Source organism: Lepidochelys kempii, chromosome 19 (genome assembly GCF_965140265.1).
Source record: "Lepidochelys kempii isolate rLepKem1 chromosome 19, rLepKem1.hap2, whole genome shotgun sequence".
NCBI lineage: Eukaryota > Metazoa > Chordata > Testudines > Cheloniidae > Lepidochelys > Lepidochelys kempii.
In genome coordinates, this window is record NC_133274.1 from 10,218,226 (window position 1) to 10,231,957 (window position 13,732).

At 47.1% G+C, this 13,732-nt stretch overlaps 1 protein-coding gene across 5 annotated transcripts; it reads left to right on the plus strand.

The window, feature by feature from the left end:
• On the plus strand, positions 1 to 13,732 carry PIGV (phosphatidylinositol glycan anchor biosynthesis class V). 5 transcript variants are annotated; one of them, XM_073317651.1, is made up of 4 exons: positions 1 to 47; positions 5,947 to 6,107; positions 8,657 to 9,829; positions 11,415 to 13,732. In XM_073317651.1, exons 2-4 carry the CDS (start codon positions 6,021 to 6,023, stop codon positions 11,724 to 11,726), a joined length of 1,572 nt encoding a protein of 523 aa, XP_073173752.1. In that variant the 5' UTR covers positions 1 to 47; positions 5,947 to 6,020; the 3' UTR covers positions 11,727 to 13,732. The 5 variants fall into 5 exon arrangements, 4 of the variants coding, with proteins under 4 accessions (XP_073173752.1, XP_073173750.1, XP_073173753.1 ...); XR_012155617.1 differs by lacking the exon at positions 1 to 47 and adding an exon at positions 562 to 636 and having other exon boundaries at positions 8,657 to 10,335; positions 11,415 to 11,476; XM_073317649.1 differs by lacking the exon at positions 1 to 47 and adding an exon at positions 562 to 636.

Below are 13,732 nucleotides of genomic sequence, written 5' to 3' on the forward strand. Positions count from 1 at the left end.
CCGAAGCCCCAGCGCAGCTGGCTTGGAAAGACGCTCTTGCGCAACAGGTGCGTGGCGTGGGCGGGCGGGCGCGTGAGGCGGCGGGCTGGGGGGCCTGGAGCTGGCGGTCACGGCGGCCTCCTCCCCGGGGCTGCGGCCGCGCGGCCAGCGGAGCCGTTGTTCGGCCACGGGGGGCAGCGTCTGCGGCTTGCGGGAACGACACCGGTTTAAACGGCCTCTGAGGCCCTGTCCCGGCCCCTCCTGCTGCCTGTGGGGGCGGGGAGTCAGGGCCGGGCTCCTTTTTCCGCGCCCCCTCCCCCCCCACGTCGCTGGCTGCGCGGTGTCCGTTCGGGGGGGGCACCTCAGCAGGCGGGAGCGGGGGCCCCAGGGCCCGGAGCTGGCGCTGAGTCACGGATCCTGCCCCCGCAGCCGCTCTGGGGCGAGGCAAAGAGGGCGGCCCCCCTTCCCCCGCCCCGCCCCGCCCCGCGGACGCCGCGTGCGCGGCCCCGGCCGGCAGGCGGCTTCGCTCAGTCCTAGGGCGCAGGCGCCGAAAGCCGCGTGCCTCCGGAAGTGCTCGCTGCGGGGCGGAAGTGAGGGGGCGGTGCCTGGGTGGCGGCGGGATGGAGCCGGAGTGGGAGCCCCGCGCTGAGTGCTCAGGTGGGGGAGGGGCCGGGGCGCTGCAGCCCCTGAGAGCGGGCGGGGGGGCGGGGGCAGCCCCGAGACTCTCCCCCTCGCGCCAGGAGCCCCGGGCGGGGACTCGCCCGCCGAGACCCTCCCTGCCCCCCCCCACGGCCTTTCACTGCTGGGGGGCCCCAGAGAGACTCGCCCCCGGCCCCTCCCCACCCAGAGCCCCATTGCTCCTTGCCCCACAGTTTGCTGCTTTCCCTGTGTCCCCCTGTACCCACCCCTCCCCCCTCCTTAGAGACCTCTTAATCCCTCCCCGTCTCCGGACCCTGTTCTTCCCCCCGCATTGCCAGCACTGGGTTTGTGTGAGGAGGAGAGACCCCTGGAGGGACTTTCCTACCCTGGGACATTTTGAATGAGGGAACTTCGTCCTTGCCCCCCCCCCGAGCCCTGGGAGCCTTTACAGTCACACACAGTGCCCGATCCCTTGGCAATAGGAATGCGTCTGCAGGGCGGGACACTTCACAGTCTGTTTTAAAATTGCTCTCCTTCCCCAGTGAGTGGGCCTGGACGCATGGGAAAGCAGCGCCCATAAACCTTAGTGTGGGGTCTGTGGGGGAGGGGAGAGAAGGGATAAGGCCAGCTCTGAGGCCTGGAGACAGCTACAACTCTTTTCACTTTTTGGAATGTCCTACTCTTTTCCTCCAGGATATGAAGTACTTAGTGTTCTGTATCCACCTATGAGAGTATGGCCACACAGGGATTTTTAGTCATCTTAACTAACGTCCCTGTAAATTCTAGTGGACACAGGACAAAAATGTTTGTGTTTTAACCCTAGGCTGCAGCCTAAATACAACTCACAACAAATATTTGTGGAGTGTCTACACAGCGTTTACAGTCTTCTCAGTTAATGTGTTTAAAAATTCAAACACAAAACTGGTTTGCTGTTTTTTGTCCCTTTTCTGTTCTTTGACAACCTGTGAATTATATAGAGGGAATTAAATGGAAACCAGTTCCTTGATTCCCCCACCTTCTCAGTCCTGGAAGGAGAGGATGCCCAGAGTGTTCTGTAGCTGCATGAAGATCTGACAATGAAAGAGAAAAGTAGTAGGGAAATGTGTGCAATAGTTGTTCATCTCAGGCTGACGGTCATCTGGAAACACATACACGAATAAGTGCTAGGGGCTTTCCAGTAAGAGTTCAGAAGTCAGACTCAGACCCTGGGATTAACTTTTTAAAAAATCTCCTGACATTTAAACAAAACTAATTTTGGAAGGGCTGGGTTGCATGTCATGATTTTTTTACTCTTGGGGTTGTCAATATTCAAATTGGCCCTTTTAAAAGGGGTTAGTTAATTAAAAAAAAGTGGAGTGAAAAGATGAGCTCTCCCTGCCCAAACACATCATCTGAGACCTAGGAGTAAATCATAAGATACTGAAGCATTCTCTTGTCTACTACCCTACTAGGAAGATTTATAACAACAGAAGTGAATGTATTTAATGGAAACACTTGAAGTGACCTGTTCTGGGGTTGAGGCCCTTTTGTGTCTATAAATGCTGTTTGTATTCTATGGTGTTTAATAATAATCCATTAATAAACACACAAGCTATTTAAGTAATTGTCTTCCAACCTTGAAAATGTTCCTATTCAGGGCTTCCACAGTGATCTAACCTCTGCTGGAGTCTTTGCAAATTGCAGGATTTAATTTATCTCCAAAGTGAGGAGGAATAATTTTGTTTCATTTTTATCATTTTAATTTAAATGCCAGGTGCAGGCTTTGTCAGTTTTAGCCATCTGAAAGAAGCAGCAGCAAAGTAATGAGTTTGAGTCCACAAACAAACAAACAAAAGTTACTTGGTTTGGTACAAGCGAGTCTTGTGAAGTGATTTTTTTAAAGTCTAATTTCTTTTATTGTGGTTAGGTACAGTAGTATTTCCAGACACACTGGAAAATGTGTGTTAGAAAAAGGCAAAATAATTGGAGTATACCATTGTGTGCAAGATTAACTGGACCATTTTCAGACCTGCTGTAAGCAGGTGCAGCTCTCTTGACTTCAGTGAATTGGTACCCTTTAAATCAACTCTGGGTGTGGTCCAGTGGGCCAGTTCTTTCAAATTAATTATACAGGGAGAGCACCATGTTAATTTTTGACCCAGTGCATAAATTTTGCACAAATAAGCTTTTAGAAAAACTATGATCAATAGAAATGTTCCCTTTTTTAAAAAGTATTTGAATGGAAAATGTTTTTAAAATAAATAAATAGTGCGGTGGCTACAACCATATATTTTAGTCTTGTGCCTGAGGACCAGACACTGAAGCTGACTAGAAACAAATGTGAAAATGACTAGGCTTTCTATTATCCAAGCTGTTATAAATGCAAACAGTATGCAGAATAAATGGTGAAAAGTAAATTGGATTTCTACTGTTGTTTTACTCATCTATGATGGTGAGAAGCACGTTCTTGTAAATATATTTTTAATTCAAGAGTCCCTTTAATCTGAAGGAAGATTGCAAAAATACTGAGAGATGCCTAAATCATTGTGTTATAAGTGTTTCCAATGTGTACATTGAAATGGATTTCCTATTAGGAATCCTATAACCTAACCAGAATCTGATTGCCATAGTATATGGAGGAAGGAAGTGCCAATGTAGTAAGAGTGTACTGCCCCCTGGTGGTGGACAGTCACCACTACAGATTTTATAGCTCTTCCATAATTTGTTTTAATTTACCTGATGATTTATCTAACATCTGTTTTGATTGAGGTTCATACCCTTACTGATAGCATAATGGGGTGAGGCAAAGGGAATTCCTGTCCAAAAACGAGGAACTAATTAGAAATACTGAACACTGATAGAAATTCACCTTTAATTTTGCATAAGATTTGACTTTTCTTCTATGAACATTTTTTTTTTACCCACCTTTGCTCCTTGTGTCCCTTTTCTATCCACCCTGGTGTTCTTGTGGTCCTGTGAGCAACACTTGGTGGTGCTTTTTGTGTAAAGACATCTAGACCCATGCAACACTGTGTTCTCTATCAATATGGTGGTTGTGGATTGTAGCTTTTTCTAAGCTTTGCTGCCTTCTGATAGAGGGTGTGCTGTGTGCTGACAGAAACAGGCTTTTCTTATGAATTGATTTGAACCTTCTTGGCATATTCATTTTAGGATTTTTTAAATATCCAAAGTGGTGATAAACATCAGGGGCAAAAAATATCTTATGTTCTTTAATAGGATTTACAGCTGTGAATGTGCTTTAATAGAATGTAATCTAGGCTGAAATCCCCCACCATAATAAATTATAACTTCACAATTTGGTATTGTATTCCCCATGTTTATTACTTTATTTGTCTGGTGCTATAAATGTTTGGGAGGGACAGAGGTATATCAGCAAAACCAAAAGTTTTGTGCGTGAGAAAACAGGAAGCATAAACTAATGGTTAAAGCCTAAAACTGGGACTCAGCCTATTTAGGCTGTTGTTCTCGGTTTGGCCACTGGCCTGCTCTGTGTCCTTGGGTGAGTCACTTTACCTCTCTGTTTCTCCGTTTTGCCCACCTGTGAAGTGAAGATAATGCCACTTCTTTATCTCACAAGGTGTTTTGAGGCTTAATTCATGAAAGTTTGTAAAGTGCTTTGAACTCTTTGTGTGTATTATAGAAAACGGAATCAGTAAAATTATTGAGTGGAGCACAGAGTGTGAACCTACAGGCAACCTAGCACCTACCATTTCTCAAAGCAACAAGGCATTAAGGGCTATGGGAGCCAAGGAAAGACTCATATTATCCTAAAGCTCCCTAGAGAACTGCATAACCGATCTGGAGTTTACTTAGCTGCCTTCCATGACTATGAGCCTGTTCTGATCATATCTCAGGGGTGGGCAAACTGTTTGGCCTGAGGACCACATCTGGGTATGGAAATTGTATGACGGGCCATGAATGCTCATGAAATTGGGGGTTGGGGCATGGGAGGGGATGAGGACTCCAGCTGGGGGTGCGGACTCTGGGCAATGCCAGAAATGAGGAGTTCAGGGGGCTCCGGGCAAGGGAGTGGGATGGTGGGGTGAGGACTCCCCTGGGGATGAGGAGTTGGGGATGCAGGAGGGTGGTCCGGGCTGGGACCGAGGGGGGTTTGGAGGGTGGGAGAGGGATCAGGGCTGGGGCAGGAGGTTGGGGGACAGGGGTGCAGGCTCTGGGCAATGCTTACTTCTAGCAGCTCCTGGCAGCAGCAGCATGTCCCCCTTCTGGCTCCTACACAGAGGCATGGCCAGGCAGCTCTGTGCATTGCCCTGGTGCATTGCCCATGTGCATTGCCATGGTTCCCAGCCAATGGGAGCTGTAGGGGCTACGCTTGAGGTGGGGGCAGCGTGCAGAGCCCCCGGCTGCTCCTACGCATAGGAGTCGGAGCAGGGACATGCTGCTGTTTCCAGGAGCCGCGTGGAGTGGGGCCAACCCCATTCCCCAGCTGGAGCGGGGCAAGCCCAGGACCCTGCTCCCCGGCGGGAGCTCGAGGGCCAGATTAAAACATGTGAAGGGCCAGATGTGGCTCCCAGGCCGTAGTTTGCCCACCCCGTCATATCTGCTCTGAAAATGTCAGCCCAGAATACTAAGGTGTGTGTTAAACTGGCTTAAATCCTCTAGTTAAGGTATGGGGAGATAAGAGTCCCCTTAGCATATGTCATTTGCTTGAGTCAAGCAGTTGCCCTCACTCTAGTGAGCAGGAACCCCTGCCAGAGCATTAGAAGAGCAGTGAGAGAATAGAGTTCTGTAAATATGTCAGGACAATGATTTCTCTGTTCTGTGGAGGGCTTAAGTAGTAGGTGGGAGACACTGAGGGGATTCCAGCCCTCATCTTGCAATGGTCAATGAATTCAATGATGTTGGAAGGTGTTGGTTTGATAGCCCTAAAGGCTGAAGTTTTATGTTTCTCCAGAACAAATACAGGATGGCCAATGGGAGCTGCAGGGGTGGCATTTGGGGCAGGGGCAACGCGCAGAGTCCCCTGGCTGCCCCTAAACATAGGAGCCAGAGAGGAAACATGCCGCTGTTTCCACATGTGCATGGAGCGTACCCCACTCCCCATCTGGAGCGTGAGCGCAGGGCAAGCCCCAGACCCCACTCCCCAGCAGGAGCTCAAGGGCCAGATTAAATCGCAGGCCGTAGTTTACCCACTCCTGTTCTATGGTGTCCCCTGAACCATGGTCTCTTTCAGAAGGAACATTCTTCAAGTTTACAGCCTGAGGTTTATGAGGGAAGTACTGTTGGCCAGTAAGTAAAGATCTGTAACTTACAAAGATAGCTGAAGCCTGCAATACCTCTTTGTGTTCCTGAACTCTGTGTTTAATTCAGGTTTCAAAAGCCAGAGAGAAAATTTCCCCTGCCGAAAGCAGCAGTGACCCACTGAGGCAACTTCCAAGGTCATAATGAAACTGATGAATAGAAGAGACCCCTATTTTCGAGAGGTCATCCGGTTTGCAGTGTGTTGCAGAGCCCTGACACTTGTGCTCCAGGCAAGTCTCCTAATGAACACAAGACATTGTACTAAATGTAATATACTACTTCAGAGTTACCTCCTCAGTACTGCAGGGTGTATTTTGAGCTATCACGATCTTCCTGATTGTTACTGGACTTCTAATGCAGAGGCCTACAAGCAGCATCTGGGAAGTCATGTTGCTGTCAAATAGAAGTTTGACATGGTTAATTTACTTTTAAATTAAAACTTTTGTGTGAATTCACTGCTGTTGCAAGCGGCTGTATTGACAGTTCTATAGACTGAAGTCCCCTGTTTATCCACAAAACAGGTACATTAATCTTCCCACTCAAACAATTCCCAAGTCTCAAGCCTAGAGGCACTATCTCTAGACATGAGGACATCTCAGTGCTCATGGCTAGGGCCCTACCAAATTCACGGTCCATTTTGGTCAATTTCATGGTCATAGGATTTAAAAAATTATAAATTTCATGATTTCAGATATTTAAATCTGAAATGTCATGGGGTTGTAACTGTAGGGGTCCTGACCTAACTGTGAAGGCAGCAGTGCAGAAGTAAGGGTGGCATGGTATGGTATTCGTAAAAAGAAAAGGAGTACTTGTGGCACCTTAGAGACTAACAAATTTATTAGAGCGTAAGCTTTCGTGTCACAAAAGCTTATGCTCTAATAAATTGGTTAGTCTCTAAGGTGCCACAAGTACTCCTTTTCTTTTTGCGAACACAGACTAACACGGCTGCTACTCTGAAACCTGCCATTATGGTATGGTATTGCCACCCTTACTTCTGCGTTTCTGCTGCTTGCAGGGCACTGCCTTCAGAGCTGGGCACCTGGCCAGCAGCTTCCGCTCTCTGGCTACCCAGGTCTGAAGGCAGTGCAGGAGTAAGGGTGGCAATACCGTGACCCCCCTACAATAACCTTGCAAAAAAAAAACCCATGACCATTTTTTGCATTGGGATCCCCAGTTGAGAAACGCTGGTCTCCCCCATGAAATCTGTATAGTATAGGGTAAAAGTACACAAAAGACCAGATTGTATGTGGGGAGACCAGATTTCACAGTCCGTGATGCATTTTTCATAACCCTATGAATTTGGTAGGACCCTACTCATGGCCCATTCACTCCTTAGTGTGTCTGCTGAGACTGTCAACAAGGAACCCAGCTGTTTTGGCTTTTGTGAAGTGAAACCAGTCTAACTGGGAAAGATATTGAGCGCCACCAAACAGCCAGCTGATAGTAACAACTTTTGGTTTCTACTGGGTTGGGATGGATTTGAACAATCATCTGAGAGATGAAAGGCTCCATATCTGAAAAAGTCTCCTAAGCCAGCCAGTTTCCTGGTAATGTAGGTTTCACTGTAAAGCATCAACTTTTATGTTTTTCATTACAGTTTATTAAATGCAGCCCTTTTTTTCTTCTGTTCTCCTTCCCCTGTTAGTGCCAGCACTGACATAACTGAACAAGGGACACCCCTAATTCCGCATTTTAAGCTTCAGGACTGCTCAGTCAGATGCATGACTTTCGTCTGGCTGGGTATTACAGTGCTTTAAAATTTAGACCCTAGCCTCTTGAGCTTTCTGTTTTTCTCTCATCTGTTAAAACATGGTGAATGCCGCAAACTCACAACGGGGCTAGTTTGTTGAGAGTCCCGTTGACCTTTCTAATAGGAAGGTCAGGGGACACCTGTGTGTCAGCTGCAACAGCAGCATGCTAAGCAGCAGAGACAATGGGAGTGTGATCTAGTGGCTGGAGAAGGGGCTTGGGCACTGCATTCACCTGCTGTGTGACATCAGTAAGACGCCCCCTCTCCGTGCCTCAGTTTCCCCATTTATAAAGTGGGCGTCAAAATGTCCGTCTCACCAGCATGTGGGGTTGTGAAATAATCATTATAAAGCAGTTGAGAGGTTTAGATAGAAGCTGCTATAGTGTACATTCACTAGCACAGACAGAGTTAGAGCTGTTCTGGAGTAGAAATGAATAAACTGTGCTTCATAGCTAGCTACAGAATCACAGCCATTACAGAAAGAAAAGGCCTGCTAATTCATCTCCATTTCCCACCTCCTGCACCACAGAGGTTAATGCAGGATTTGGATTTTTCCCTGCATATTTTCCAGAGTGTTGTCTGGTCTAGATTTGAATGTTCCATATGATTTGGGTTTTCACCAGAGACTATGTTGTCCAATAGGTCTCACCACTTCGAACCTTTTCCCGATACTCAAGGTATGCTACACTGCCAAAAAAAAATTTTTTTTTTCTTTTAAATCAGGATAGCTAACCAACATTCACTAACTTGGGCTAAAAGAGCAGCAAAGACTCGGCAACTCAGATTAGCATCTCGAGTTAAAGCCCATGGGGAGCCTGGCCTTGAACTTGAGCTGCTAACACATTTCTTTGCAGTGTAAACATACCCTTAGCCTGCATTTCTTGGCTCCTGTTTATTCTCCCTTCTTGGAGTTAACACTTTGAGTCCCTGGAGTCCTCCTCCTGCTTGGGACTCCATTTGACTGTCTTCAATGCTGGAAGTCACAATAGAATGCTTGGTTAATTTCAGTTCTCTCCTTCTCTCTTCCAGGCCCTGTTTAACTTCTTGGTCCCGGATCATGCAGCAGATGCCTTCTCTCCTCCCCGCCTGTCAGAACCCAGCCTCTGTGACTGGTTGTCAGAATGGCTGTTGGGAGGCTTGTCACACTGGGATGCAGAGCACTTCTTGTTCATAGCTGAGCATGGCTACCTGTACGAGCACAACTTTGCCTTCTTCCCAGTGTACCCCCTCAGTGTGCGAGCCGTGGCAGAGGTCACATTGTGGCCTCTGCAAGGGCTACTGTGTTTACGGAGCCGCCTGCTCTTGTCAGCGGTGTTTTTGAATGCTCTCCTCTCAGTCCTGGCAGCTGCTGTCCTCTATGAGCTGGGGTGCGTGGTGCTGCGGTGTCGCAGGATGGCCTTCTTCTCTGCTGTCCTCTTCTGCCTCACCCCTGCCAATGTGTTCATGACAGCCGCTTACTCAGAAAGCTTGTTTGCTTTCCTGGTATTCACTGCCATGCTGCAGCTGGAGAAAGGACAGAGCTGGACCAGCGCACTTTTCTTCTCCCTTGCTGCTGGTGTGCGCTCCAACGGGGTGGTCAACACCGGCTTCCTCATCTATTCCCAGAGTAAAGACCTTGCCTTCGAACTCCAGGCAGGTGCTGGGACTGTAATGAAGCTGCCTCATGTCTGGAGACGACTCTTCCGCTTTGCAGCTTCAGTGGTTCTGATGTCTGCAGGGGTCTTTTTCCCATTTGCTTTGTTTCAGTCCTATGCCTACTTGAGATTCTGCAATCCTGACACCGGCTCTGAACATGCTGTTCCCAGGCCGCTCTTGCAGCTGGCTGTGGATAAGGGGTATCGTCTAGCGGCCATGAATGGGGTGAAACCTGTGTGGTGCTCCCAGGGGCTCCCTGTGGTCTATTCTTATATTCAAGATGTTTACTGGAATGTGGGCTTTCTAAGGTACTTTGAGCCTAAACAGGTACCCAACTTCCTGCTAGCTGCGCCGGTTACTGTGCTGGGCTCTTGGGCCGCCTGGTTCTACCTCACTGCAAATCCCCAGTACTGCTTAATGCTTGGGCTAGTGAGAAGGAAGAATGAAGGAAGGAAAGGAGAAGACTCTGATAAGCCAGTGGATGGATTTCGTTGCTTCAGTGTCTTCGTTTACACGGTCCATGCCACGGCTCTTCTGGCCTTTGGATTCCTCTGCATGCACGTGCAGGTGGGACATTTCAAGCAGCATATGGCAGTGGTGTCTTTAAAGGAGTTTAATGCGGTGGGCAAGGTGATAGATTGACAGCCGTGGAGGTGGAATTTGTCTAGCCACAGAACAAGGACGGGGGCAGTGCAAGCTTCCCCCTCAGCACATTTCATCGTGCTCTGTAGGAACCACTTCCAGGTCAGAGATGCCTGTTCAGTTTCCCTGGCCATTTAGTTCCTTTTCTTTCATTGACACTGCCTAAAAGGAGGCCCATTAGGTGCCAGGTGTGATGGGGACACTTATGCACTAGGAACTACCGGCTTGTTTCACTTTGGCCACTTATGTAATGGATGGTGTTTGTAACATGCTTATCACCAGGACAGCAAAGTGCTGCTAGTCAACTGTCGGGGGTAAAGACTTTGGGCCACTACCACCTTGGGCTGGGCTTGTACTGGTGACCTGGAAACGAAAAGCTCTGTAACCCCGTACCAGTCTCTAGAAGTGTTTTAAGAACTCACGTGCAGGAGGTACTCTCTCTCTCTTCCCCTGCCTCCCAATGTATGAGCAGGACTCCTCCTTCTGGAGTCTGTCCCCTCTCACTTGGAATCCTGTTAAATAACCTCTTCAGTCTCTGACATTGCTTTGGCAGGTCCCCAGCAGATCTATGGGTGTAAATGTTTGCATGTGTTCAGCAGGCAGGGATTAGTGGAGAATGTCTCTGGATTCCTCCTATGTGCTAACAGTCTGTCCCTCCAATTACTCTAGACCCTTCAGGGTTGAGGAGGGTTATAGGACATACATGCTAGAGGGGATGCCATGGAAGCTTCACAGGAATGATGCCTTTATCCTTCACAGGAGACAAACTGCTGCCATTCAATTTAGTACATGGGGGGGGGGGGAAAGGGGGTCATTGTCACTTTCAAGAAGTTGTTTGCGGTGTAGTTGTAGCCATGTTAGTTCCAGGATATTACAGAGTGGGTGAGGTACTATCTTATATTGCACTAACTTCTTTCCAGAAGAGCAAAGGGAGTTGTTTTAGGCCATTGTTTCCCCTCTCCACACTGTTCTGCAGAGTGCTGTGTACCAGCTAGCTGTTGCTGTCATCCACAGAGATGGTTGCGTTTTAGTGATGCTGCATGCATAGCATTTATAAAGTGCTTTGGGATCTTCTGAAATGTAAGGCTCTTCATAAATGTAAAATAGTCATCTTCTTATTTAGGGTTTGGCTCTCTCATTTTCCTTGGGGAAGATAGCAAGATTCAAGTCTTTGCTGTAGCCCTGCTCAGGAATAGGGCTCTGTAGAGGTTTTAGTAGAGATTTCTGCAGAGCTGTGGCAAGTAAACTGTTGCTGTGTTTTTCTGTAACCTGGAGGTTACTTGGCTGCTTTCACAGACATCTTTATAAGCGTAACCCTGAGCTGAGAGGCATTTTATTTCATATTATTTTATAATAAATTCTAGCACCATAAAGTGGGCCTATATTTCACTCCAATTTGTCAGTAGTCTGTTTGAGGCAGATAGATTGCACCTTTCATTCTTCAGAATCAGGGTCACTTAGAGTCACAGGCACAAAATTAATGTGCTTTTTTTCCCCCTGTTGTTTTCAGGTTCTAACCAGGTTCCTAGGCTCATCTACACCAGTCTTGTACTGGTTCTCTGCTCATCTGCTCCAGAACTATGAACCTTTGCTGTGGAAAGAAGGAACTGCTATCCAGACTGCAGCATCCCTCTCTGAAAAGCCCAGTGTAGGCAGCTCTTTTCTTGGATCGTTCAGAAAAGGGATTTCTGAAAACCCCATCATGAGATTACTGCTGAACTGGAGAATAAGTTCCCCTGTCACCAAATGCATTCTGGGATACTTCCTGTCCTTCTGGCTGCTGGGGCTGATCCTACACTGCAACTTCCTGCCTTGGACATAGTTAGAGTTTGAGAACATGTATTTGTGATGGACCTGCTAATGGGAACGGAATCACTGCTCAGAATATAAACTTTTGTATTTTTTTTTATTTCCAAAGGCATACAGAGCCCCCAATATGTGCACATGACTCTGCTCTTATTGCTGTAAACCTCATCCTTCCTCATTCCATTCTCCCCCTACAATTTGTGCATTACTGGTCGTATGATGGCTAAAATCTAATCTGTAAACTCTCTGGGGTAGGGGTTGTCTTTTTATTCTTATGTCTTCTGTGAAGCACTTTACCATAATTAATAATGGTCTAGTGAAATGAGTTATAGGTTAGGTTACAGTTGACATGTCTATCTGCAGAATACAAATTGGAGTTCTGAGATGGTGGAGATACTCAAGGAAGCATCCTCTAGCTCGCAGTGAGAAGCCTTCCTAGTGTGCTCCTCTTTCTGTAGGAGCGCCTGGGCATCATGGAGAACAAGTGGAGTCACAAAGGAGTTGGCTGGAGAGGTCCCTAGGGAAAGTTGTTAGAGGTTCTCAAGCTAGGGCATATGGAAATTCACAAGGGTGTATCAAAGTGTTTGAATGTTGTCAGTAAAGTTTGTGGACCTTATGAGAGTCACTTTTCCCCGCCAAATGAAAAGACTTCTCTAGCTTTGGGAAATTTGAGAACTGCCTGTGGTGGGGAGGAGAGTCAGTGTGACAGGGCCTACAGCTTGGAGAGTACTGTCAGGAAGTTGGACATTGAGGGAAGGAAATGAACATTCCTGTTTACTTCATTAAATAGTAGGGGAGTGTTGCCCTCTGGTTACAGCAGGGCAGAAGGACTGAGGTCTAATTCCTATTTTCAGTTCTGCTGCTGACTTGCTGTGTATTCTGGAGAAAGTCACTTCCTCTTTATGCCCTGATTCTACTCTCCCTTAAAGTGGAGACAGTGCTACTTCCCGCTCTCACCAAAGGATTGTGAAGTTTGTTTAATGAATGTGTGAAGCTCTTTGAGATCTTTTATAGAAGGCACAAAAGAAGGGTAAAGCATATACTGTTTTTAGCGTAAAACAGAATAAGCTAATTGTAAATGTGATAGTCTCCAGCTATCCAAGCTTCTGACTAGATGAAGGCTTTGAGGATACATCTACAAAGCAAGCAGAAAGCTGTGGCGCTGAGTCTCAGAGCCTGGGTCTACAGACTCAGGCTCACAGGGCTCCGTGCTGCAGTGCTCAAAATAACTTCAGAGCCCAAGCTCCCCCCTGAGCCTGAATGTCTACACAGCTATTTTAGCACTGCAGCATGAACCCTGTGATCCCAATTCTGTAGGCCCAGGCTCTGCTGCTGGTTTCTACTTGCCATGTAGACGTATTCTGGGTGTCCCCTGAGACTTCTGGTTCTACAGTATTTAAGTATAGTATACATATATGACCAGTTAATGATTTAGGGTGTTGTACATTTGCGCGTGCACACACTCTCTCTCTCTCTCTCTCCCTTGACAGTAGCTGTTTGTAGCTGATCACCTTGGTTTAAATACTGCTTGCAGCAGGTCATAACTGCAAATTAATTTGGAAGATTCTTCTGAGGTGCTGGCAGTTGTCACCCCTTCAATTCCAGAAGGGACAGACTTAAAGGAAATGAGAAGCAGGCATACCTGCATTCTGGAACCTAACATCGCACACAGCAGTAGGCTAATGTAGCGAACATGACTGATAGTGAGACTTTAAAAACAAACGTACCCTGAAACTTTCCAGCTAACTGGAAGAGGCTATAGTGAGATTTTCCAAAACAGCCCCGGGATCCTGCATGCTGCCACTGAAATCAATTGAATTCTTCAGAGATCTGTCTGCAAAGATCTGCTTGTGGGATTGGGTCCATATTTTTGCGCCTGTAGAAGGCAAGTGTGTCTTCAGTGTTTAAGCTTTGCCTTCCCTACAAGAAAATTCTGCTGACATTTTTAGTCAGACTTTGCACTGGTAAATAAGAATAAAGATTAAACTTAAAACTCCAAATAAAACAATGAATAAAGATAGA

Coding starts and splice junctions, on each gene's coding strand:
- PIGV (XM_073317651.1), top strand. CDS start 6,021: ATGAAACTGATGAATAGAAGAGACCCCTATTTTCGAGAGGTCATCCGG. Junction 6,108..8,656: donor CCCTGACACTTGTGCTCCAG/GCAAGTCTCCTA, acceptor TCTCTCTTCCAG/GCCCTGTTTAACTTCTTGGT. Junction 9,830..11,414: donor TCCTCTGCATGCACGTGCAG/GTGGGACATTTC, acceptor TGTTGTTTTCAG/GTTCTAACCAGGTTCCTAGG.